Source organism: Strigops habroptila, chromosome 19 (assembly GCF_004027225.2).
Source record: "Strigops habroptila isolate Jane chromosome 19, bStrHab1.2.pri, whole genome shotgun sequence".
Taxonomy (NCBI): domain Eukaryota; kingdom Metazoa; phylum Chordata; class Aves; order Psittaciformes; family Psittacidae; genus Strigops; species Strigops habroptila.
In genome coordinates, this window is record NC_044295.2 from 1,827,744 (window position 1) to 1,850,624 (window position 22,881).

The 22,881-nt window shown below is 59.8% G+C and overlaps 2 protein-coding genes across 2 annotated transcripts; both read right to left on the reverse strand.

Moving 5' to 3' along the window:
• Nucleotides 1–760: 760 nt before the first annotated feature.
• RAB5C (RAB5C, member RAS oncogene family) lies at nucleotides 761–12,538 on the reverse strand. Its single transcript, XM_030508325.1, has 6 exons — nucleotides 12,440–12,538; nucleotides 4,763–5,008; nucleotides 3,562–3,713; nucleotides 3,134–3,256; nucleotides 2,291–2,384; nucleotides 761–1,913 (listed from the first exon to the last, which is right to left on the reverse strand). Exons 2-6 carry the CDS (start codon nucleotides 4,926–4,928, stop codon nucleotides 1,798–1,800), a joined length of 651 nt encoding a protein of 216 aa, XP_030364185.1. The 5' UTR covers nucleotides 4,929–5,008; nucleotides 12,440–12,538; the 3' UTR covers nucleotides 761–1,797.
• A 164-nt stretch (nucleotides 12,539–12,702) lies between these two features.
• Nucleotides 12,703–22,488, reverse strand: KCNH4 (potassium voltage-gated channel subfamily H member 4). The gene is made up of 16 exons (XM_030508301.1): nucleotides 22,354–22,488; nucleotides 19,538–19,771; nucleotides 19,287–19,418; nucleotides 18,975–19,102; nucleotides 18,027–18,270; nucleotides 17,680–17,837; nucleotides 16,951–17,158; nucleotides 16,680–16,874; nucleotides 16,231–16,430; nucleotides 15,659–15,908; nucleotides 15,340–15,554; nucleotides 14,402–14,449; nucleotides 13,965–14,317; nucleotides 13,727–13,833; nucleotides 13,552–13,628; nucleotides 12,703–13,455 (listed from the first exon to the last, which is right to left on the reverse strand). Exons 1-16 carry the CDS (start codon nucleotides 22,427–22,429, stop codon nucleotides 13,018–13,020), a joined length of 3,063 nt encoding a protein of 1,020 aa, XP_030364161.1. The 5' UTR covers nucleotides 22,430–22,488; the 3' UTR covers nucleotides 12,703–13,017.
• Between the last annotated feature and the right edge of the window lie 393 nt (nucleotides 22,489–22,881).

Genomic DNA, 22,881 nt, shown 5'->3' on the forward strand with positions numbered 1-22,881 from the left:
ACCCTTCCTGTTTCCAGGATTTGAAGGAAATCCAGTATGAGCAAAAGGCACCAAGCCCTTGGACAGAGCATGAAGCCCACATGAGCAGAGGTTGTTCACACAGACAGCTCCATTCCCAGCTACCCCATGCCAGGCCTCGGCATGCAGTGGGGCTGTAGCAGAGCTCCAGAGGCCACCCCATAGCCAGAGGGTGGCTCCAGCTCATCACAGCCTTCACACTCTCCCAAGCACGGCAGCACCAGAGCTGCCAGGGGATGCTCTGTCTTCCACCCTGACTCCAGGTCTCCCTCATGGGTGTGAGGATCTCCAAGTCCACGCAGCAGTGACAGGAGAGCAGCACCTTCCAAAGCCACCATCCTCCAGGACAGAGGCATTCTGCCCATCACCACTCGGGCCCAGCATTCCCGAGCCTGTCCCCACTGGGCAACTGAGCTCCTCCACACGCTGCTCCCCACCTCTTCCCAACTTGCACTGGAGCTTCCCTAGAAGCACCAGGCAAGGAGCAATCCCCCCTCGTTGCCTCCAGCAGAGCACAGGCTCCCGCAGCCCCGTGGTCAGGAGGTTGCGCTGCTCATGCACAGCCAAGGGCAGAGCGCTGAGGGCAGGCAGCCCCTTCCTCCCTGCCAGGAAGGCTTCCCTAGGGATGAGCAGGGCGCTGTACAGCCCCCCAAAAGCCCAGCCCAGCCTCCAGCACAACCGTCAGGTTCCGCTCCCCTCCTGGTTTGAGCTGATTAAGAAACATGAACAGGGGTGATTGGGATAGGTTTATAAAAATTTTGTTTTAATCACACAAAACTGAAGTTTGTGATGAAGACTAAGTTGACAGTTCCTCTTAATTACCAGTGTGCATAAGACATTGCATTAGGCACTAGGCAGCAGCCAACATCAGTTAGAGTCTGGCAACAGAAGCCATTTTAATACCTCCCTTCATACTGTGTGGAATTACAGCCTTTCGCAATACATCGTTATCCGAGGCTTCCCCCACCCCACCTCTGTACATCAGTGACCCCCGTGGATTCATTGCAGGGTTAACAACATTAGTGGCATCACAACCATCAAAAGGACAAATTTTCTATACAAGATTTTCGTTTCTCTTGCAAAAGTTGCAACAGGATTAGTGCATCGTGACAGAACCGGAGATAGAAAAGAGGAGTTGGCATGCTGGAGTCCAACACAAAGAAAGACAACAGGCAGCTCGTTGGATGTACTATATTGACAAGATACTGATTGGTTACATGAAGAAACATACAATACAAAATACAGAAGAAACCAGTTTCGCTTCCCTCTGCCCCATCCCAGAATACTCATAATTGATTTGGTCAATAAGTGGCTGAAGAGCCAGAGTTTGTCACTCTAATGCTACAGTTTAGTGGTTGTTCTAGGCATATCGTACTGGGATTAGCCTCAGCTTTTACATACAGGTGATCTGAAACAAGGCTGTCTAGTCTCAATATCCCTTTGTTTCCAATAGTGAACTACAGTACAGTGGGACCTGGGTGCTGCGGGCCCTCCCCGCGGGAGGGACGGGCTGGCTGGGCAGGCACCAGGTCGTGCATCCACCACCACCAGGAAGAGGGAAGAGCAGAAGTTCATATATTAAAAAAGTGACTTAAGACTTAGAATTGAATTAGTATTTGTACAGAAAGGTGCAGGTGGAAGAACTCCCTCCAGCCTATGATCAGAAAGGGATGGAGAAAATCACAGCAGCCACGGGCAGCAGCCGCTCTACGGTAAGTGCGATTGTTAGCGTGGATTCCAGTCACGTCGTTCCAGGGCTCCGGCAGCGGGGCCGCCTGCTCAGTTGCTGCAGCACTGGCTCCTGCTGGGCTGACTGCTCTCCTGGAGGTCAACCACGCGGTTCCGGCCCGCGCCGCCCGGCGCGCTCTGGGGTTCGGTTTTTGGCAGTTTCTTGGCTGGAAGGAAACCAGGAGTTAGTTGGTTCCTGTGCTGAGATCACCTCCCCCAGCACACATCCAGCCCGGCTCAGCCCCATCCTCTGCAGGAGCTTGGGATTGGGCACTGCCAGCAGCAGGAGTGCAGCAAACAAGCCCACTCCTAGTGCTGGCTGTCAATCAACCCCACTCCTTCCCTGCTCGCCACCCAGCTATTGGGAGAGGGAACAGGCTTTGGGCAAAGGCTCCAACCACTCGGGGGTTTGCAGAGGTACAAAGTGGTCATCGCCAGCCAGAGCCTCCAACCCAGCAGGGATGGGAGCCCCCGTGGTGGCCATAGGGCTGCGGTGCTGGTGCTCAGCGCCACCCCGGCCACCGTGCAGCACACGAGCTGTTACCTATTGCCATGAAGATTTCATTCACATTCATCGCTGTCTTTGCAGACGTCTCCATGAACAGCAAGCTGTTGTCATCTGCATATGTTTGTGCATCCTACAAACAATCACATTCGAATGGTAAAGGCACCCTGCCAACGGGAGGCCCAAGCAGGCTTCACACGCTTCACTTGGTGGCAAACTAATGGCTAAAGAAACTCTGTCCCACTCCAGGCCATTCCCCCCCCAGCACCCTGACCCTGCCTGGGGAGACACACACATGGGTGCATGGCCAACTTCCCAACAGCCTGCCTGGGGAAGAGCAGCACAGGCTGTTTGTGAGCCACCTGAGCACGTCCTGAGCAGCACACCACCTTGTACTTTAGTTAGGTGGGGGAAATACAGCCTGTAAATGCACCAGCAGCCATCCTGTGCAGAGGTCTGAGATAAGAGCTTTGCCTTGACAGTTTGCCTCAGACAAGGTAAGAGCTCTGAAGAGTAGAGAACAAGCTGGGAATGGTTCTTCATGTGTCTTGTATCTAAAAGACGCTGTTTCATACCCTGCTGGAGACAGCCCCAGATGAGCAAGGCACCAAACGAGACTGAAGACTGAAGCTTGTGCTCCCTGGGCCTTATTCTCTGCATTCAAACTGTTGCCAACAAGAGCTACAAGTGCTGCGAGAGGAGCACATGGGAAAGGCAGGCTGCAGTTCACTTTAAGTGGTATCCTGGGGTCCTCAGCAGCATTAAACCTTGACTTCCACTCTCCCTCAAAGCATTTTGCATAGACCCACCATCTCCCCCACTTAAGCAAAAAGCTGCTTCCCTGATTTGCCCAGGTAACAACTGATCTGGGTTCCCACTCACCTGGAAGTCCACAGCTCTCTTGGTAGCAAGGTCTGCCTTGTTTCCTGCTAGTGCAATTACAATATTTGGGCTAGCCTGCCTCTGCAACTCTTTCACCCAGTTCTTGGCTCGTACAAATGTGTCCTGGAAGCAAACAGGAGGCAGCAGTCAGGAAGGGCAGCCTCTTATTAATCCACAGTGAAGATATGATTAGAACAAGTCTTTCCTGTAAGAAGTTTTCTGCCTCTACAGCACTTTGTAGCAGGATCCTTTATCAGCTTAGACAGCCTTGGTCACAAGTGAGGAAGAGGCCATGAGCAGTTTTCAGACACTCAGCACCTACAGGGACTCTGCACCCAGACACTCTCCAGGGAGCTGAGAAGCACCAGCTGCAAGCACAGCCACCTCCTCCCATAGAGACCCCCCAGTACTCACTGCCCAGTACTCACTGTGTTAGTGATGTCGTAGACAACGATGGCTGCTTGGGCCCCCCGGTAGTACATGGGCGCCAGGCTGTGGTACCGCTCCTGTCCTGCTGTATCCCAGATTTCAAACTTCACCGTTGTGTCATCCAGGCAGACCGTCTGTGTTAGGAAGGCAGCTGAAAGAGAAGGTGCGGGTTTGCCCCAGCTCCTCCTGCAGAGCCCCTGCAGCACGAGCTTGCAGCAGTTCTACTTTGGCAGCAGAAGCCCCAGAGAGGGGCCGGTGCGGAGCTGCTCGCTGTGAAGTCACAGCTCTGCCAGATCATCAGCTCCTTGCACATGGGAGCCCAAAGAGCCACCAGGCAGCCGACAGGAAGGTGGCCCCAAGAGCCTGGGCAGCAGCCAGCCGTGGGAGCAGCAGCACTGCCAGTCCCTTCCCCAGCAGCCTCCTCACACATCGCACAGTGCAGCTGCAGCACCACCAGGATTAGCTTTGGAGAGCACCAGAGTGCCAAAGCACTGAAGTCAGCTCAGTTACACTGTACTCCCCAATTTAGTAACTGGTGATTTTCTTGTTCCAGCAAGTATAATACCCTGTCTTACATCCAGGATAAAGGCAACCAGCCCTAGATACAGATTGAAGCAGAACAGCAGAATGCTCACATGATCCTCTGCCCCAGAGCATTAAGCCCTGCTTGCCCATAAGCTATACTTAACAGTTCTACTTACTCTCTGCATGGGTTACTCCAGGGATAAATGAAGCCTCCTAGCACATACCTCCTAATATCACTGCCCAGAGACCCACGTGCTGCCTGACCTTTGATTGGTGACACCGTGCTAATGATGTCAAGCTAAAGAACTAGACCTGAAAGAGCTGTGGAAGTAGTTAAGAGCATCAGGCTAGAAACAGCCCCCAAATCCCAGGTCATGCTCTGAAAAGGTAATTAAGGGCTATAAACCAAGCTGAAGGCATCGGTTCTAATTAGAAGCAGGAACTGAAGCTCTGGAAGTGAAGACGCCTCAGATGCAGAGCACACGGTTGCCATAGCATTATCCTCTGCTGTGCTGATCTTCACACTCACAAACAAACTGTAAACCGAGAGGTAAAGCGCTGCCTGCCTGACTACTGAGAGCAAAAGCCTGGGACCAGCAGCCGTTGGTACTTCTGCTGCCCCTGGACCACATCCAGGAGGCAGCTCTGAGCTGCAGGCATTGGCTTTGGCCTCACCTCCGATTGTGCTCTCCTGGTACTCGTGGAACTGCCCCTTGACGAAGCGCAGGACGAGGCTGGACTTCCCCACCGCCGACTCCCCCAGCAGGACGAGCTTGAACTGGCAGATTTTGTTTCCAGCAGCTGGTCCGTTCGGTCGAGCAGCTCCACCTCGACCTGCCATCGTGGCCTAAGTGCAGGAGTGCCAAGAGTTAAAGGATGCTGCGGGTTCTGTGCTGGGATCCACCTGGAGGCAGGTTGCAACTGGAAGAAGAAGCAGCCAGAGTTAGTGACACAGGCATGGACCAGCCGTGCCAGTTCTAGAGGGTGGGTTTGATCTGCAGCCTCCTTCCCATGGGGGAAAGTTACCAGCTGCAGCACCACAGCACCACTGTCGGCCAGCAGCTCCTGCAGCAGCATCTCAGGCCTGCCTGGAGAAGGGATATTGGCAACACCACCTTTCCTCCCCACCACCTCCCCTGCGTGTGGCTGTTGGCTCACCTGGCTGGGGTGAGGCAGGGAAGGAGCAGCCAGCACACCAATTGCTGTTATTAGAGCTTCATCTATTGAAACAGCAATTACTCGGTTCATAGAGGTAACTGTGGTTGACCTTCAGCTCTTTCCTCCTCTCCTGAATTCCCAAGGCAGCAACTCCAGACTATCAATGGAGCACAGAAGTGTCAAAGTGCCACACGTACGCTGGCATGGGAAGCAGTTCTGCCTGTCAGTCCTTTGGGTCACGAGGCATTCAAAGGCAGTCTCTATAGGTAGGCTGTAGTTTAGAGGCACTCACCCCAAGCCATTAAATACTGCACCTCAGAGCAGGCCTGAGGAAGGCAGAAGCACAAACCCACTGCAAGAAGAGCAAGACAAGCTGGTTTTCATCCATAGTAACCACAAGCGAAGGCTCAGTGCCTTCCCCAGCACTTAGCTCAACTGCACACAGTGGAGAACAGGAGTACTTTGAGTGCAGTTATACAGATTTAGGCATATTTCCTGTACTCATCACAACTCCCACTTCCTGTCAATGATAAATGCTACAACTGATTGCATCTGCTCTGCATTGCCTCTTTCCCTTCAGCTCTCACACCCCAAGCTTCTGCCTGACAGGCAACTGCAAACAATCCCCCCAAAGACAGTTTCTCCTTGTTCTGAGTGTACCCCCAAAGACACTCTGGGTGTGCTCCGAGTACATCCAGCAAATACCTGATTCCTACAAACAAAAAGCTTAAAGCAAGTTGAGATAGGTCTGAACGGGAGCAGCACACCCCGTGAACAAGGCTCAGGTCTGCCTCAACACCAAAGAAGAGTTTCAAATACCTGCTTCCCAGGGCTGAGCCTGCCCAATTGCGATGGCTGTGAGGTTACTTTACGTCTCAGGTTCACACTCACCTCTCTAGTTTGATAGGAAACACACAGCCACTTCAGTCAGAGCTCATCCAGAGGGATAGCCCATTGTTGTGGGCTGGAGAACCTCTTCAGCTTTCAAAGCACAAAAGCACTTGAGCCTCCTCTGCCCTAGAGACACTGAACCTCGAATTGCTTTGAGCAGGAGGCAAGTCAGAACCCTGCTTTAGCCAGAACCGTTCTCTGAAGCCAGAAAGGAACCATGAGGAGTAACATCAGTGCAGCGAGATCTTTCAGGAGCCTGAGCTGTGAAGAAGCCACTGCTCTGAGTGACCTGTCCACTCCTGGGTTAAGTCAGTGAAGAACACTGCTTCCACAGGATAAGAAAGCTTGATAAGAAGCAAGTCAGGGACTTGTTTTGCTGGCCAGTGAGGAAGCAGCACTTTGCAGCTCTGCCTGCCCCCACGTCCAAGAGCATCAGCAGCAGCCTGGAGAAAAGTTTCCACCTTTTAGAGTTTCTCCTCTGACCAGAGTCTGCCAGGGAACAGCTTCTGCTTGTTTAACCTTGCACTCCTTTCCCAGGGCGGTCTATCAGCTCTATCAGCTCTGCTGCTGTTTCAGACTAACACTGCACAGTCAATGCCACGTGAACCATGCCTCTGCCCAGTTATGACCTCCTGAAACATGATAGGGGTGATTCCCAGAGCAAAACAAGGAAACGAGCCTGGCGACATCCTCAAGTCTTGGCATGACCTATATTTCACACATCTCGATTCATTTCTGCATCTGGTTGTGCTACAGGAGCTCGAACAGAATTAGGCAAATGTGTCTGTATGGCCAAGTCATCACGGAGAGCTACTGACCAGAGCGAGCAGCGAAGCAACCACAGACTTGGGCCACTTTTAATTCTGGAGACCATGATCAGCCCCTAAGGCTGGTTTGGAGTTTGGCTGCAGGGTTCCGGGACTTCAGGTCCACATGAGAAGCTGCCAGATGTTCAGGAGGGTTGGGTGGAATTGATGCAGTTCAGATGGCCCAAACTGGTCACTGGGGGTCTGGGGCTAAGCACATCCATGAGATGAGCGTGAGCAGCTCAGCAGTGCTGCTGATGGTCACAGGAGGATCCCCAGGAGAACATGGGGTCGTGTTGGAGCCACAGGTCAGCCAGGCCAAAATAGCTGCAGGGACACCGTGCCAAGGGGTGGATGTGGCTCAAGGTGCAGCTTGTCCCAGGAAGGTGCTCGCTGCTCTGTGTGCCCTCCCTGCCTCCTGCACGACCAGCTCCGCATCACACAGGCAAAAGCACCACCTTTGTTACTGTGAACTCCGCGTCTCTTGGTTGCTTTGAGCACTTTCAATGCCTGATGCTGTGCAGAACTCCAGGTCTATCACTCCTGTGGTCTCTGCTCCTCTCTGTCTGACAGGATTTGGTGCAGGGGCTTGTGCGCTCCATGAACACTGAGCTCAGGGAGTGGAGAGCCCTGAATGAGCAAGCTCATGGCAGCACTGCTGCACCCCCGGCCTCCCCGAGAGCAGGGCAGCTCTGCAGAGCTGTTGGGATGCTCGAGAACAGCACAAAAGCTGCTGCAGACCAACCAGCCCAACAGAAGAACCCCAATCTCCACAGCACAGTTCCTGTCAGATCCCCATGTGAGACATGCTGTACAAGAGCTTCTACCGCAGGGGAGCTGCCAGAAGTCACCGAAGCTGATGGGTTTGCCCTGGGTGCACCCAGCAGCAAGGACTCCTCCGAAAGCTGGCGAGGGTTAGAAACCCAATCCTGAAGAATCGAGTAACCCAAGAGGGCTGCTTCTGCTCTGAGCTATGCAAGAAGCCATTTAACCAGGGATTTGTTGGCTTAGAATCAAAATCCTCAAGACAAAAGCCCCAGTGAAGTATTTATCTTGTTAAATAGCTGACAGTGTTACATGAATTCCTTGGCAAAGGAAGCCCTGAAGTTACTGAGTGGTTTTGCTTCACCTCACACCGAATGGGCAGCCAGCCACCGCCAGCAGGAAGCTTGTGCTACCTTGCTCCCACCCGGAGCTGGTGAGTCAGCATCGGGACCCAGATCCACAAGCAGCTTCTAGGAGCAGGGCCAGCAGCAAGTGTGAGACCCCCCAGAACAGCACAGACCCCACCAGCCTGGATTGGCACACCACAGGGTGCCAACCTGAGCACACCATGATTAACAGAAACATCCTCCAAAAGCCTTACTGTGGTAGGGTCCACACTGCAGGGGAAAGAGTCCCAGCTCTAAGAGATGAACCAGGAAACAGATGTGAAGACCTCAGTCCCTCAGCCCCATAAAGTCTGAGCAGTTTTAATACTTCATCTTTCCACAGACACCATGCACTTCCCTCCACAAACAAAGGGCTCAGCCTCTGGATCAGTGGGGCTGTAACCTGGAGCTTCAGAAGCAGCTCTGAACTGGGAACTACTCATTGCAGTTGGCAGGAGCTGCACTACAACGTTAAAGTGTAGATTCACAGACCTGAACCAGCTCAGACAGCACTTGCAGAAGTACTCCTATGGCTTCTACACTATCATAAGGTAAAGTCATGACTATTCTATAGAGTCTCATGCCTAAACCTCCCAAAGACTTGGGCACATTCGTTTTATTTTAGAACTAAACAGGATTTACGTTGACAAAAAGTTAAGTTACTTCTCGTTGGTAGCTACAACCCTGAACAAGTATAGTAAGATCTGTAATCCCAGCTCCTTCCCATGCTTCTGACACACACGTCTGCTTCCTGCCACCTGCAGAGCCACGGCCCCCAGAGCAGCCCCAGCAGCTCTCCAAAAACAATTCTATCTGAGCCTTCAAGGCCAGCAGGCTGCAGGCACCACTGAGCCCACAAGAGCCTACGTGCAAGGAGCCTGCAGGGGGGCACCACAGGCACTTGGTGAACAGGCAGCGCTGTACTTGGCGGGGAGATCACCTGCAGTCCAGGTCAACTCTCAACACATATACAGGAAGGTGCTGCTCAGTTTGAGGCTAAATCCCATTTGTAGATGCCACCTGAAAGCAAAGCCAGGAGCACTCGTGCATCCTCCAGAGCTGATCTGCCTCTTTGGAAGATCAGAGCCTGCATGACTGAGTCAAGATGTGCAATACTTGGCACAAAGGGAGTTATCGAGCTCCCTCAAGCCGCCCTCCAGCCAGTTTAACCCCATTCACATCCCCTCAGGAGGGTGTTAAGTGGTTGTTCTTTACCAGGAGTTCTTGAAAACACCCAATGAGGTAAAAAGACATTCCACTTCCCCATTCTCCCTTGGAGCTACAGGTTTTTAAGGCTCAGACAGTTGACTAGGTATCAGCAACAACAGTTATTAGCACATTGGTCACAGCAGCAGCACAAGGAAGTTCCATGCCTAATCCAGTGGGGGTTTTAATTCTGCTGAATAGCATGACTAATTGCTTTGAAAACTGCAGTTAGTGTCCTATTAGATCACCACAGCTGAGCAGAGAAACAGAGAGTGGAGCCAGGCTGAGGTACGTTTGGTTATCCTTGGCACTGCAAGAACCTGGGCCCATGTCACAGCAGATGAGGCCGAAGGAGGAATCCACGAGCACAGTCTGGACCAGCTGCAAACTTAAAAACATGTTGCTTTTGTTCATCTGCAGGCAAGGTTCTTGTAACTCCTGCTCTTGCCACTGTCCCTTGCTCAGCACACCCTCAAAATACAGCTTCATCCTGACCAGAAGCCTAAAGGGTGCCTTTAGATAGCACCCACTATTCTGGGAACGAGAAAGCAAGATCATTGACACCACAAAGCACAAACCTGCCATCTTCACTGCAAGAGAATCAGTGACCTTCATAATATCTTTCCCAGACTTGCCTCTGGCAGCTCCTTATTTGGAGCTCTACCAAATAAAAGCAAACATGAAATGCAGGGGTTTCTTATCTGTTTATGTAGCGCTACTCCAGCAGCTCATTCCTGGGCTCCAGGGGAGGAGAGCGTTCCTTGTAGGATTGAGATGAAGCTTTATTCTTCCCCAGCACTGTCGCCCCCAGGAAGGTTCGCTGTCTCTGGCTAGCACTCCCAGTGTGTTCACAGTGTAACTCTGACAACTTCACAGGACTTGCATAAGAGGACTTCAAACTTCATACCCCAAGGGAAGAAAACAGCTGACTCCACCATTTCTACATTCTACCCTCTTTCAAGCATGCTGACCAAAATACTCTGGGCTACACCCACTTCATTAGAAGCGTTCCCATTTCGTTTCCTGTGTCTGAAAGCACTTGGCATTCTTTCCCCCTCCCTTTTCAGGGAGATGCCCCGACCACCTACCCACTAAACAGGCAGCAACTGAAGTCAGGACCAAGAGCTGACGACTGGCAGGGCCTAGAGCAATTCTTAAGCTGATCCCTCTTCAGATGCAGAAGAGCTTTGCTGTGATGAAGGCAATTCCACTTCTCATCCCAACAATTAAGTTTGGCCAAGCACACAACGCATGAATACATCACTAAACAGTTTTGTTTCAGATGCTGCCCAACTCCTTAAGGGTTTCACTAGTAAAGCAAATGGGCCTAAACCATTTAGGTTCGTAGCAAACCTAGACAAATGTTGTATTTTACTGCATTTGCATCCAGACAGCAAGCCAGCCTCCCCCTTACTGCTTTCTAGTAACTTAAACCCGTCTGCAGGAGTCCTGTTTCATCTTCTCCCTCACCTGAAGGGTACCAGCCCCCGAACAGCCTCAAGGGACCGACACTGCCTGGCACTGTCTCAAAACCAATGTCACCTCCATCAGCCTGGAGCATCTTGGGGGGAAGATCACCTTTAGAGGCAGACTTTTTTGCTGTGCAAGTAGTTGACTGTTGAGTCCCAAGTCTGAGATTATTTCAGCACTGAGACCCAGTTACTGAACCCAAGCTTTGCTTTTCTTATCATTACGGGTCTATACAGGCTCGTGCTTTACCTGCTCACCTCAAGAATGCATTTAAGACGAACATTGTTTTGTAGCTGCCTACGCACACACTACTCGGAACCCTTCAGCCTTTCCAGTCCCATTTCTTTCACCTTATGAACCAGTTAAGCTGAAGAAAACCAGAGAAAACTTTCAGAATCAAGGCAGGAGTGAATATTAATGGATATCCCAAGAAAGTTCACCCGGACAGCACAGCATGGCAAGCCAACATGAATCAGAAGTACCTTCCTTTTTTTGGTCTCAACCAAGCATCAGTCCTGCCATCAGCGTAGGCTCAGGAGTCCAACCCCAGCACAAAGCAGACCTGATGTCATGCTCTAAGCAGGGCAGCTCAAGTATGTGTTGACCCACCACACAAAAAGCTAAGAATAGTAGATGCAAGTTGTTCCACGTCAGACTTAAAATAGTACCTGGCATACTCGCGTCCCCCCGATTTCCTTACACTTGGAACCAGTCAAGGTCAGAACTGTGACGGCCACAAAGAGCACCACGCTAAAGGTCAGCTGCGACGGGGTCAGCGCTGGGCTCGGCCTCGCTGGCAGCCCCGTTTACAGTACGAGCCCCAGTTTGCTGGCAGAGAGCGGCTCCTCCCGTCACAGCTCCTCTCAGCTCCCACCCAGCCCCGGGAGCTACAGCAGCACCTTCAGCACTGCCAGGAAGGAGGCTTGAGCAGCTCCCGCAGGATCCAGCACCACCAACCTGTTGCTCATGCTTACACTGCACCGCTGCCCTTTGCAGGACCACAGGCGGCTCCCAGCGCAGGGGCGGCGGGGACCCCCACTGCGCTGAGGCTCCGGGGACACCCGTGCGCCCGTCTCCTTCCAGACGAGCTACAAAACTTCCTCGCAGGCACTCGAAGGGCTGCAGCACCGCGCATTTCGCTTCACAAGCGCCTCTTAGAGGGAGACAGGGGCTGTGTTTGCCCCTCGCAGCAATCCAGAGCAGCCTCCGTTCCGCTGGCACCTATTCCCAGCACACAGAGCCACATCCTTCACTCGGGCGGCCCTGCTCGGGAGCCGGGCCGGACTCAGACCTGGGCAGCTCCCGTTCGCCCCCCAGCCCCCGCCGGGGCCCAGCGCAGCGCCGCACCGCCGCCATCCCCCAGAGCCACACGCTCCGCTTCCCCTCCGAGCCGCCGCCGCCGCAGCCGGCCACACCGAGAGGCGCGAACCGGCCACACCAGCCCCGGGGCGCGCCGCAAACCCCCTGCTCCGGGACGGCCTCAACGCGGCCGGTGCCGCTTCCCTCCCGCCGCCGCCGCCCCGCCCGCCCAGCGCAGCCCCTTCCCCGGTTACAGCTCGGGCCGCGCTGCCCCGCCCGGCGCTCCAGGACCCGGAGCGGGGCCGGGCGAGCGGGGCCTGGCTCCGAGCAGCCTCGAAGGCCGCAGCCCCCCGCCGCGGCCCCGCACTCACCGCCCGGAGCGCCGCTCCCCGCCGCAGGTGAGTCTCGCAGGCCCCGGCCCTCACTTCCGCCTTTACCCGTTCCGCTTCCGGATCCGCCCACCCCTTCCGCTGCTCCGCCTGCCGCCCATAGGTGGTACCAGCTGCCAATCATTCCTCGGCCCGCCCACCCCTCCTCAGAGGCTCCGCCCCTCCGCAGCGTTTCGTGCCGCGGGGGACCATGGGAGATGTAGTCCGGCGGGGCCGGGCAGAGACCGAGAGGGAGCGGGATGGAAAAATAGAGACTTTATTGCGTGGGGACGGGGCGGGAGCGGCGGGACCTCCCCCCCCCCCGGGTACCCCTCCCCTGGGCACCCCCCCGGGCACAGAGTATAAAACCGTATCAAAATCCTGCTGGTGTCGGGTCGGGGCGAGCACCGCACCCCGGGGTGCTCCCGTGGGAGCGGGTGCGCGGTGACTCCGCTCCGGCCGCTGCTGCCCCGGGGGGGGGTGGGTGGGTGCCGATGGCCGGGGCAGCGAGAGCGGGGGGTCCCCATGGTTGGTGGTCCCCATGGTGAGGGGTCCCCGCCGCCACCCCGGAGCCCGCGGGGTCAGTGGGAGCTGGTGGAGCCGGAGGGGGGCTGCGGGGACCGGCCACCGGCCGAGCAGCCGGGGAAGGAGTGGGCAAAGCGGGCCGGCAGCGAGAGGGGCGGCGAGTCCGGAGTCCGGCGGGGCTCAGGGCTGCGGGTGTCCCCCCGCGGCGGGCACGGCCCCAGCCAGGGGTGCGCGGCGGGGCTGGCACCGGCGTGGGCAGAGCGGCTGCGGACGGGGCAGCGTTTGGCCGGGGGGCTGGCGGAGGGGGAGCTGAGGGAGCTGGGGGGAGCGGGGGGCGGCGACGGGGGTACCGGGGCGGGGGGCGGCGGGGCGGCGGCGGGCAGGCGGTAGGGGCAGGCGGGGGGCTGCGGCGCACCCAGGCGGCTCTGGAGCAGTTCCATCATGCGCTGCAGCTCCCGGCTGAGGTGCGAAACCTCCTGGTTGAGGTGGTTGATCTGGAAGGGGAGGGAGAGCCGTGAGCGCCGGCGGAAGCTCCCCACGGCCAAGCAGCCCCGGTGCGTTCGGGGACATGCCTCAGGCCCCCACCGCACCTCCTGGTTGAGCCTCATGATGTTCTGCTTGATCTCCTCCGCTTCCAGCGCCAGGGCTGGGCTGTGCGCATTGGTCCCTGCTGGGAAAGACATTTCCAGTGGTGGTGGAGAGCTCCCTGAGCCCCCCAGCCCCATAGCCAGTGCCCCAGGCCTTGCCCGGTGCTGCGGGAGGTACCTGAGGTGGGGTAGTCCCTCGCCGTCCTCTGCAGCGGGGGGTCCACGTTGAAGCAGAAGGTTTGCGGCTCCGATGTCCTCCCATTGTCTTCAATCCCATCCACAACTCTAGGACAGGAACAGGGTGAGGGCTGACCCTCGTCACCCCCTTCGCCCCTCTGCCACCATTCCCAGCGGCCTCCCGGGGCCGGCACAAACCCGCAGCAGCAGAACGAGCCACTGGCATGTCCCAGCCTTACCTGGGGCTGAGGTCCGGGGGGCCGCAGGCGTGCAAGGAGGGGATGAGGAGCTTGGCCGGCCTCCTGCCCGCTCTGCCTTCCTGCTCCCGCAGGCTCTGCGGAGAGGGGCTGCGGCCGCGGCTGCAGCGAGCCGGGGAGCGGCAGTTGCGCTGCAGGGCTGAGACCTGGCACAGCTCATCGCCCAGGAGGCTGCTGGGGGAGCCGCGCCGGGCCGGGCTGCTCAGCCGCGGCAGCAGCAGCTTGCGGCGGGCGATGGTGGCAGGAGAGTGCTGGAAGACGTCGTCCGGCTCCTCCTCGTCCTCCAGGACGGAGGGAAGGGGCTTCCCCGCGGCGGCACCGCTCTCCGGATGAGGCTGCGAGTGGATGCAGGGGGAGGTCAGGGCTTGGTGCCACCCCCGCCCCGGCCCCCTCCTGCCCGCTCCCGGCGCAGCACAGACCTGCGGAGCCTTCGACAGCCGCGGGGACCGAGAGTAGCGGCAGAGCCCCTGCGGGGAGAGCAGACGGCACCGGATCAGCGGCACACGGGACCCCTCCACGGCTCTGCGGGGACCGGCCGCAGGCAGACACAGCGCCGGGCATGTGCCCCGCTCCCCGCCTCGGCACGCAGCCCTCCCGGCCTCTCCCTGCCCCCCTGGACGACCAAACCTCCCCCAGCCCCAGCACCGGCCCCACAGCCTCTCGCCTGCTTTCCTTCCTCTGCTGCTATCGTGACACTGATGAGTTGCCCGACCTCGGTCTGTGCATCCCGAGCCAGAGCCAAGGCTGCACCCCAAATCCCAGCCCCGGCTCAGCCATCAAAGTATCAGCTCCCGCGGGAGCCAGGCTCCATTTGCATCCTACACCCTTTGATTATTTATCCCTCTCCCTGGCAATGGATGTGTTGGGTTTTGGAAGGGCTACCTAGGACCCAGACCCCGTGCCCCACCTCTGCAGGGCCTGGGGCGGTGGGTACCGCTCGGTGCCAGCACAGAGCCAGCAGCAGAGATGGGGGAGGAGAAGCTCTGCAGAGCTATTTCTGCAGCAGAACATCCCGGAGTCGGCAGCGTGACTAAACCCACAGTCCCCGGCGCTGCCTCCTGCGCACCAGGGGGGCTGTGCCCCGCTGCCTGTCCCGCAGTGACCCCCAGTCCCCTCCATCCTCGTTTCCAAGCCTTCCATCCACCTCCTGCTCTGCAAATGCTCTTGCTTCCAATTTCCTGGGGTTACGCCAGGACAGGATGTACCTGCGTGGCCGCAGCCCCCACCTCGGAGCCTGGGTAGTGTGAGCAGGGGGCGGACAAACTCCCCTCATGTGGCTTTGTGGAGGCCCGGCTCTGCCCTGGTCTCTGGGGCTGTGAGGATGGGAAGGGGCCTGTGAGGGAGGACACGCACCTACCTCCATCTCACTGCCCTCCCGCAGGTTGAAGGTCAGGTCCTGGTGGATGTCTGCCGTGAACTTGCTGGCGTACTCGGGGTAGAGCTGCAGCACCTCGCAGAGCCCGCGCAGCCCGATGTGCTGCAGATCGCAGTAGGTCAGCGCCTTCACGTCCGCGTTGGTCTTGATCACCCGGTCGGTGCTGCACAGGTCGGCTCCGATCAAATCCCCTTTGCCTGCAGGAGGGCACCGGGGTGGGCTGGCGGCATGAGCCCCGGGCCCCTCACCCGGCTGGGCAGCAGAAGGGGTCTGGGGGAGCGCCCGCACCGCCTGCCCTCACCCAGGATGGCCAGGACCACGTTGTCCTTCAGCACCTCGAGGGAGCCAGAGCAGACGAAGTAGTTGGCCTGCAGAGCATCGCCCTGGCGCAGCAGGTACTCCCCGGGGGCGCAGAACGAGGTCTTGATGTGGAGCGAGAGGGAGCGGAGGCAGCCGCGGCTGGCCGTCTCGAACACGGGCAGCTGCAGGATGTCCTTGTGGAGGTGCATGGCCACGTCTGCGCGCAGCTCATCGGGGAAGTCGTGCAGGAGCTGGGGGGAACGGGGCCAGGTGCTGGGTGCGGGTGGCAGGAGCAGCCCCCCAATAGCCTGACAGGGGATGGGTCCCGCTCCGGAGCAGAGCATCACCCCACTGGCAAACATGGGACAGCTCTGGTGCAGTGATGGGCTGCCTCTCCTCCATGGGTCTGTCCCACTCCCCGTGCTGGCAGGAACCTGCCCCAGACCCGGCACACAGCTCTGGTCCCTCCAGCACGGACATGTGCACATCTGCACACGGTTGCACACATGTACGTACACACACACTGGCACTCTCCTGGAGAGGGGCTGGACCAGCCGGGCCTTTATCTCATACCTCATTGGCATCAATGCCGTTGTTCACCGACCAGGTGGTCTGGAAGTACTCCAGCATCCGCTGCTTGAGCTGCTGGGGCAGGCGGTGGACGCGGATGAAGTCCTTGAGGTCCTTCATGCGGGTATGGTAGAGCGAGCGGCGCGAGTACATGCGCTGGATGATGGCCGTGACGTTGCCGAAGACCACAGCGTGCATCAGCGCTGGGGACCGGGAGGGCAGCGTCAGACCCACTGAGGGGCTGGCTCGGTGGGGGCACAAGCATGGTCTGGGCTCTGCCCCTGGCAGCAGCATGGGGCTGAGGGGTGCAGCACAGGGGGCTTCTCCACTACCCCCAGCCCCGGGGCTGTCCTACAGCGTGCAGTGTTCATTGCCTCCCCCCAGTGCCCTGCCCAGCTGCTCCAGCTTGGGGGGATGAAGCCCCGCAAGCGCTGCCCCGCTCCCCTCCTCACCCCCAATGAGCATGGTGCAGATGGAGAAGATCTTCTCGGCATCAGTGTTGGCGCAGACGTTGCCAAAGCCCACACTGGTCAAGCTGCTGAGGGTGAAGTAGAGGGAGGCGATGTAGGCGCTGCGGATGGAGGGGCCCCCCAATGAGCTGTTGATGTAGGGAGCCTCCAGCCTCTTGCCCAGCTCATGCAGCCAGCCTGCCAAGCACAGCCAGGGGTTAGCACCAGCGCAGCCCCCGCCTGAGGGTGCCCCCGTCCCCCACAGCCCCCTCACCGATGTCCCAGGTCTGGGGGTCGTTGCTCTCCATCTCCTTGCGGCCGATGACGTACCAGATGCAGGCCATCCAGTGGGCCAGCAGCGCGAACATGGACATGAGCAGCGTGAGCACCATGGCGCTGTACTGCGAGTAGCGGTCCAGCTTCTGCAGCAGCCGCAGCAGCCGCAGCAGCCGCACTGTCTTGAGCAGGTGAACCAGCGAGGTCTGGGGAGCAGAGGGGGGCTCAGGCAGGGTGGGGAGAGACCCCCTCACCCCCCAGCAGGGACCCTTCTCCCCCCCCCAAGCTGTCAGGAGGGTCGTGGGCTCTGGGACCAGACAGGATGAGCACGTCCCCTGCAGCCTTCTACCGCTGAACCACCCTGGGGGATCTGGGGTGCTGGAGAGGGGCATGAAGGGGTGACACTGCGAGTGCCCTTCACTGCGATGGAGAGGGGTGTGTGCACAAGGTGTTTGCATATGGACATGGAGCTGCTCTGAATCCTGGGCAGAGCGCAGGTATGCAGGGTGCTCGGTGCAGGGTGCTGGTGCTGGTGCCGGGTACAGGGCAGGCGCCTGCCTGCAGGCAGTTCCTCGGCAGTTACTGTCGTTTGTGGCAGCCTCTGGTTAAATTGGGATGTGTGGGAGGTTTCCCGCTATATCCACCGCCGCTTCCCCTCGCTGCCCGCGCTGCTCCCGCATCCCTGCGGAAGGGGCCGCCTCCCGCCGGCGCTGCCGGCGGCACTCACCACGGTCACGTTGAAGATGTAGAGCAGATCGAAAGGCAGAGCAGCGATCAGGTCCACGAAGAACCAGGTGGCCACATAATGAATGCAGATGGAGCGGGGCTCATACACCACCTGGCCTGACTGGCTCACATACGTGGTCCGGAAGTTCAGGATGATGTCTGCGCCGGGAGCAGGACCAGCCCTCACCGTGCTGCCACCACCGACCGGGGTCCACGGCCAGCCTGGGTCCCCCAGCACTGGGGGCAAAGCACCAGCTCCCCTCCACATCACCCCACAGCTCTGCTCCTCCACCCTGCCCAGCCACGTCCCCCACCCCAGAGGGGTGCTCAGCCCCAGCATGGACCTACCCAGGATGAAGAGCATCTCCACGGCGATGTCGCTGACGATGGTGCTGCGGGCGGCCGAGAGGTTGTCCTCTGTGCCGGTGAAGCAGACGTTGTAGGGCACAGTGATGGCCACGTAGAAGGTGGCCAACAGGATCAGCCAGTCCCAGAGGGCCTTGAAGATGCTGTAGTGGAGCAGGATGAAGCGGGACTTCTGCACTGCGGCCACTTTGTACTCGGGGATGGACAGCTTGTTCTCGAACACGTTCTGGGGGAGCAAGCAGCAGGGTGGCGCATGGTGGTGCACACGGGGTACAGGCCACCGCAGTGCCCCCCCCTCCTGATGCCACGGTGATGGACACACTTTTCCAATGGGGCACATGGGCTGCTCTGAGGTCACCCTCAAAGATGGGCACAGAACACCCAGTTATGGCATATAACGGAGCGCGAGGCTAATGCTATTAACAATAATCCACCAGCGCTGCCAGCTGCTGCCCAGAACATCTCAGGTGCCAATTCACATGCTGGGGCAGAGCCCCCCCCCATGCCCCACAGGGACACGGTGCTGCTGGGGACAGCGGGAGCCCAGCCTGTGGCTGTGCCCGTTGCTGTGGCCGTGCCCGGGGACCCCGCGCTGGGGCCCCGCAGCCTGGTAACGGTGCCCCCCGGGGCCGCGCTGCGAGTGTTTCCCGACAGCAAATGCACGAGGAGAGACACAGCCCTGCGGGAGCTGCCAGAGGGTCTGTGCTCCCCATGGCAAGTGCTGGGCACCTGCTGGTCTCCGACCCGATGCCAACAAACCACATTTGCAGCCTGGAGCCGGAGTGGCTGCTGGAGATGGCTGGCATCTCGGTGCTGGGGAGGCCAGCGAGGGGCACGCATGGGAACAGGCTGGTCCCAGGAGAGCCTCAGCACCACCAGCCTGCCCGGGAGGCACCGGGCGAGGAGCTGAAGGTTCCCCCAGGTCCTTACACGGTTGATTTTCATCTCGCTGCGGTCCCTCTGGGCAAACTGGCTGCTGAGCCGGTGCAGCACCGTCCGGCCCTGCCTGCGCGCTGCCCGCAGGTGAGAGCTCCCGGGCTTCTTGCTCCTCTGCTTCTCTGCAGCACACAAGACACGCTGAGTTAGTGGCTGTGGCACTGCTGGTGCGGCAGGGCAGGGGCTGCTTTGGGTCCTCTCCCTGCATGGGTGAACAGAGGCAGGCAGGACCCAGCAGGGAAGTGGGAGCCCCTTTGCCACATGCCCACTGTGCCCACCGCTCCCCATCCCACATCCATGGCTCACCCTCCTTCTTGTCACTCAGGTGGCTCCTGCCCCGGCTCTCTGTGATGTCCTTGAAGGAGAAGAGGAAGAGCACCACCTCCCCCTTCTCATTCTTGATGGGCATGATGTCCAGCAGGCACCAGAAGGCAGCTCCTTGGGTGGAGAAGAGGGATGCTGAAGGCAGAACAACCCCTCTGCTCCACAGCAACTTCACCCCGGGGACAAGCCCAGCCAGAGCTGCGGGCAGGGACCCAGTGTCATGCACCACTCACCACCCTTCTTGTAGAAGCAGACCTCGGTCTGGTACTCCTGCCTGCCGTCCAGCACCTTCTCGATGCGCTGCAGCACGGGCTCGCTGGTCTCGGCCCCATAGAGGAAGCGGCAGCTGCAGTTCTTCTGCATGACCTCGGTGCGGGCGAAGCCGGTGAGGTCGCAGAAGCCGTCGGAGCAGTAGACGATGGGGAAGCCACAGCGGACCTGCGCGTTGGCCAGGATGAAGTTGCTGTCTGAAAGGAGACGCAGCCGCCCCTGAGGGCTCGAGGCTGCCCTGGGAGGTGCAAAGGGCAGCTCAGCCCTCTTGGACCCCCATGGGGCCTCCTGAGAAGCGGAGCCAGGTCTATGTCTGGCTGACGGCTGCACCCAGAGCTCGCTTGTTCCCTGCCTTGTGGCCTCTGAAGCCTGCCCCAGCCCCATGCTCCGGGGTCCTGGAGCCCAGATCCAGCTCCCAGCTCCCATCGCCAGGCGATTCACGCCTCCCCCTCACCATCTGGTGCTCCCACCTCCCTCCAGGGCTCCGGCAGCTTAGCAGGAGCCGCGGCGAACCTGGGTGGGCACTGCCAGCCCTGGGCACTGGGCTGCGGTGCTGCGACCTCCAGCCCACCAAGAGCAGGGCAGAGAAGCCCCGAGCCTGGGGTGAGCCGGTGGCCCATGCTGGGTGACATTGGCCCACAAGGGAAGATGGCCTCATGCTGAAAAGGTGCCAGGGAAGTGGGGTTTGTGGCCTGCATGGACTATAATTGCACCCGGCAATGGTAGACCAGGGTGTCTCCAGACCCAATACAGTCTCCAGCTCATGGGTCCCCCACCCAGCACCCCTGCACCCCACAACCCAGGCACCAGGAGCAGGCAGACATGGTCTGACCCCTCTCATGGTGAAGGAGAGAGCCCGTGGCAGCGCATGGCACGCGTGCGGCAGGGTAGGGCAAGCAGGGCAGGGGCAGAGGAGGCTGTGGAAGGAGGGATGCAGCCACAGGCAGCCCTGGTGCCACGGGGGTGCAGCGGGGCCACCACAGCACAGCTCAGCCCAGGATTAGCTTGGGGAAGCAAAAATAGCTTGAAGCTGTGACTAAGGCCAGATTTTGGCTCTGGGGAACCAGGATTACGGCGTTGTCCAGGATGTGTTATTAGAAAAGGAAATAAAGGGCTTGCACTTGGAAGCAGCTCTGCCGAGCAGGGGGATGTGGCTCTGGGGGGCTCAGCAGCCCCCTGTCACAGTGAGCAGCTCACCCAGACAGGTACCCTCCAGCCCAGCGGGCAGTGGCTGCCTGGGAGAGGCAGGGTTAACTCACCCGGGTATCGCTGGCTAAAGCCCCTCTCCATGGCAGATAAAGCCGATAAGAGCCACATCAAACCAGCAAAGCCTGACGCTATTTAAAAGTGCCTGGAAGGTGGCAGCCAGATGGGGATGCTGCCAGGGTGCTGCGGGGCAAATCCCATCTCCCCGGGGCAAATTCCCAGGGCTTTGTGTTGGTTGGGGTGCTGCAGGCAGCTCCCCTGGGGACCCTGCTCCTGGGAGAGCCAGATCCAGCCCTGGGAAGCCTCAGCCCTGCAGAGAGACAGCCATAGCATCACCAACACAAACTCTACCCTGGCACCTCTGGGCACAGCTGGGGAAGGCGTAGGGGCTGCTTCCTCTCATTGCAGTCTCAAAGGGAACATCCCAAATGAGAGCTCCCAAAGGCAAATGGCATCTTGTGTCATCTGGGATGCTCCACATCACGCCAGGCCAGGAGCCAGCCCAGCATCACAGCCAAAACGTGCCCCAGAGGTGCTCCTGGAGCCCCAATGGTGCTCTGGGAGGGGGCTGGATGCTCCGGTGCCATCCTCATGCTGGTCCCTCCCAGCAAGGTGAGACACGTCCAGCCCCGCAGGCAGTTGGTCCGGGATACCCCTGTTGCTTGGGGAAAGCCTGGGGTCAGCCCTGAGCATGGCCTGTCCCTGGGTGACTGCATGGTGACAGCGGTGTCGGGAGCTGGCACGTGGCACGCCGGCATGATCCTCTCCACAGCATGCCAGGGCTTTAATCCATCCTGGCCCTAGCACATGGACATGGATACAGAGGGGAGCCCAGCTCCGGGGGCGCGACAACAGCACCTCCAGCCGTGCTGGAGTGACCCCAAAAGGGACAGTGCCGGGAGAGCACGGGCCCCCCTCCCGCTCTCCCAAAACACAGCGCCCTGGCACCCACCTTTCCGGGGATGTAACCCCAAACCAGCGGGCGCTCTGCTGACGGGGTGGTGGCCTGTGCAGCACCGGGGGCCCCCGAGGGCCCCGCCATGTGCCGCAGAGGTGACAGCCACGGGCTGCGCCCCACGGCAGCCCCACGGCTCTGGGGTGACAGGGGCAGGACCCCGACCCTCGATCCCCGCGGGGTCAGCCACAACCCACGAGCCCCCCGGGGACCGGCCCCCGTAAAGCGGGGCTCCGGGGGGCTCCGGGGCAGCCGGGGCTGGCTGAGACCGGCCGCGACTGCCCCGGGGACCCCCCGCGGCCCGGGGCCCGCCCGGCCCCTCCCGCCGCGCCCGGGCTCTGTCCCTGGTGCTGAGCGCGGCAGCGGGACCGGCAGTGGGGAGAGCACCGGGGGCTGCCGGGGGCGCGACGGATCCCGGAGCACCGCGCGTGGACACGGGGGTTCCGGAGCACCGAGCACGGACACGGACACGGACACGGGGGGTACCGGAGCACCGCACACGGGCTCCCCGGACAGCGCAGAACGCAGAGACGACCGCGACCCACCGAGCCCCGTCCCTCCCCGGGGCCAGCGCCTCCTCCCTCCGCCCGCTCCCTGCCGCCCCGGGCGCGGCCCTACGTGTGCCATCGAAGCGAGTGGCGATGGTGTCCAGGAAGGTGTTCTGCGGCGCCAGCAGCCCCTTCATCACCGGCATGGTCCCGCGGGGCTGCGGCCGCTTGGGTCGGTCTCCGCCGCCGCCCCGGGCCCCTCCGCAGGTGCGGTCCCGGCGCCGCCGGTTGATCCGGGCGCGGCTCGGCCCGGCCCGGCCCGCCCGGGGCTCCCGCCCCGCCTCCGCCCCGCCCCGGGCCCTGCGCGCCGCCGGCACCGGGAGGGGCCTCGGCACCGGAGGGCACCGGCACCCGCCCGCGGGCAGGTCGCTCTGTCCCGGGGGCAGCGGGACCGACCGCACCGGCACCCGCTCGGCACCGGCCCTGCCGGGCCCACGGAGGATGCGAAAGGGGCAGGACCTGGCGCGGCTGGAGGCACCGGCACCATCCCCGCTGCTTACGGCTCAGCCCGGGGGCTGCAGGGCAAGGCCGTGCCCTGCGGGACCCTCCGAGGGGCACCCATGGATGACAGGACCCAGCCGGAGCCTCCCCAGGCTCC

Coding starts and splice junctions, on each gene's coding strand:
- RAB5C (XM_030508325.1), bottom strand. CDS start 4,928: ATGGCAGGTCGAGGTGGAGCTGCTCGACCGAACGGACCAGCTGCTGGA. Junction 3,714..4,762: donor CCAGGAGAGCACAATCGGAG/GTGAGGCCAAAG, acceptor CTTCTCTTTCAG/CTGCCTTCCTAACACAGACG. Junction 3,257..3,561: donor TCTACGACATCACTAACACA/GTGAGTACTGGG, acceptor GTTTGCTTCCAG/GACACATTTGTACGAGCCAA.
- KCNH4 (XM_030508301.1), bottom strand. CDS start 22,429: ATGCCGGTGATGAAGGGGCTGCTGGCGCCGCAGAACACCTTCCTGGAC. Junction 17,159..17,679: donor ACATCTTCAACGTGACCGTG/GTGAGTGCCGCC, acceptor TCTGCTCCCCAG/ACCTCGCTGGTTCACCTGCT. Junction 15,909..16,230: donor ACGGCATTGATGCCAATGAG/GTATGAGATAAA, acceptor CGTTCCCCCCAG/CTCCTGCACGACTTCCCCGA.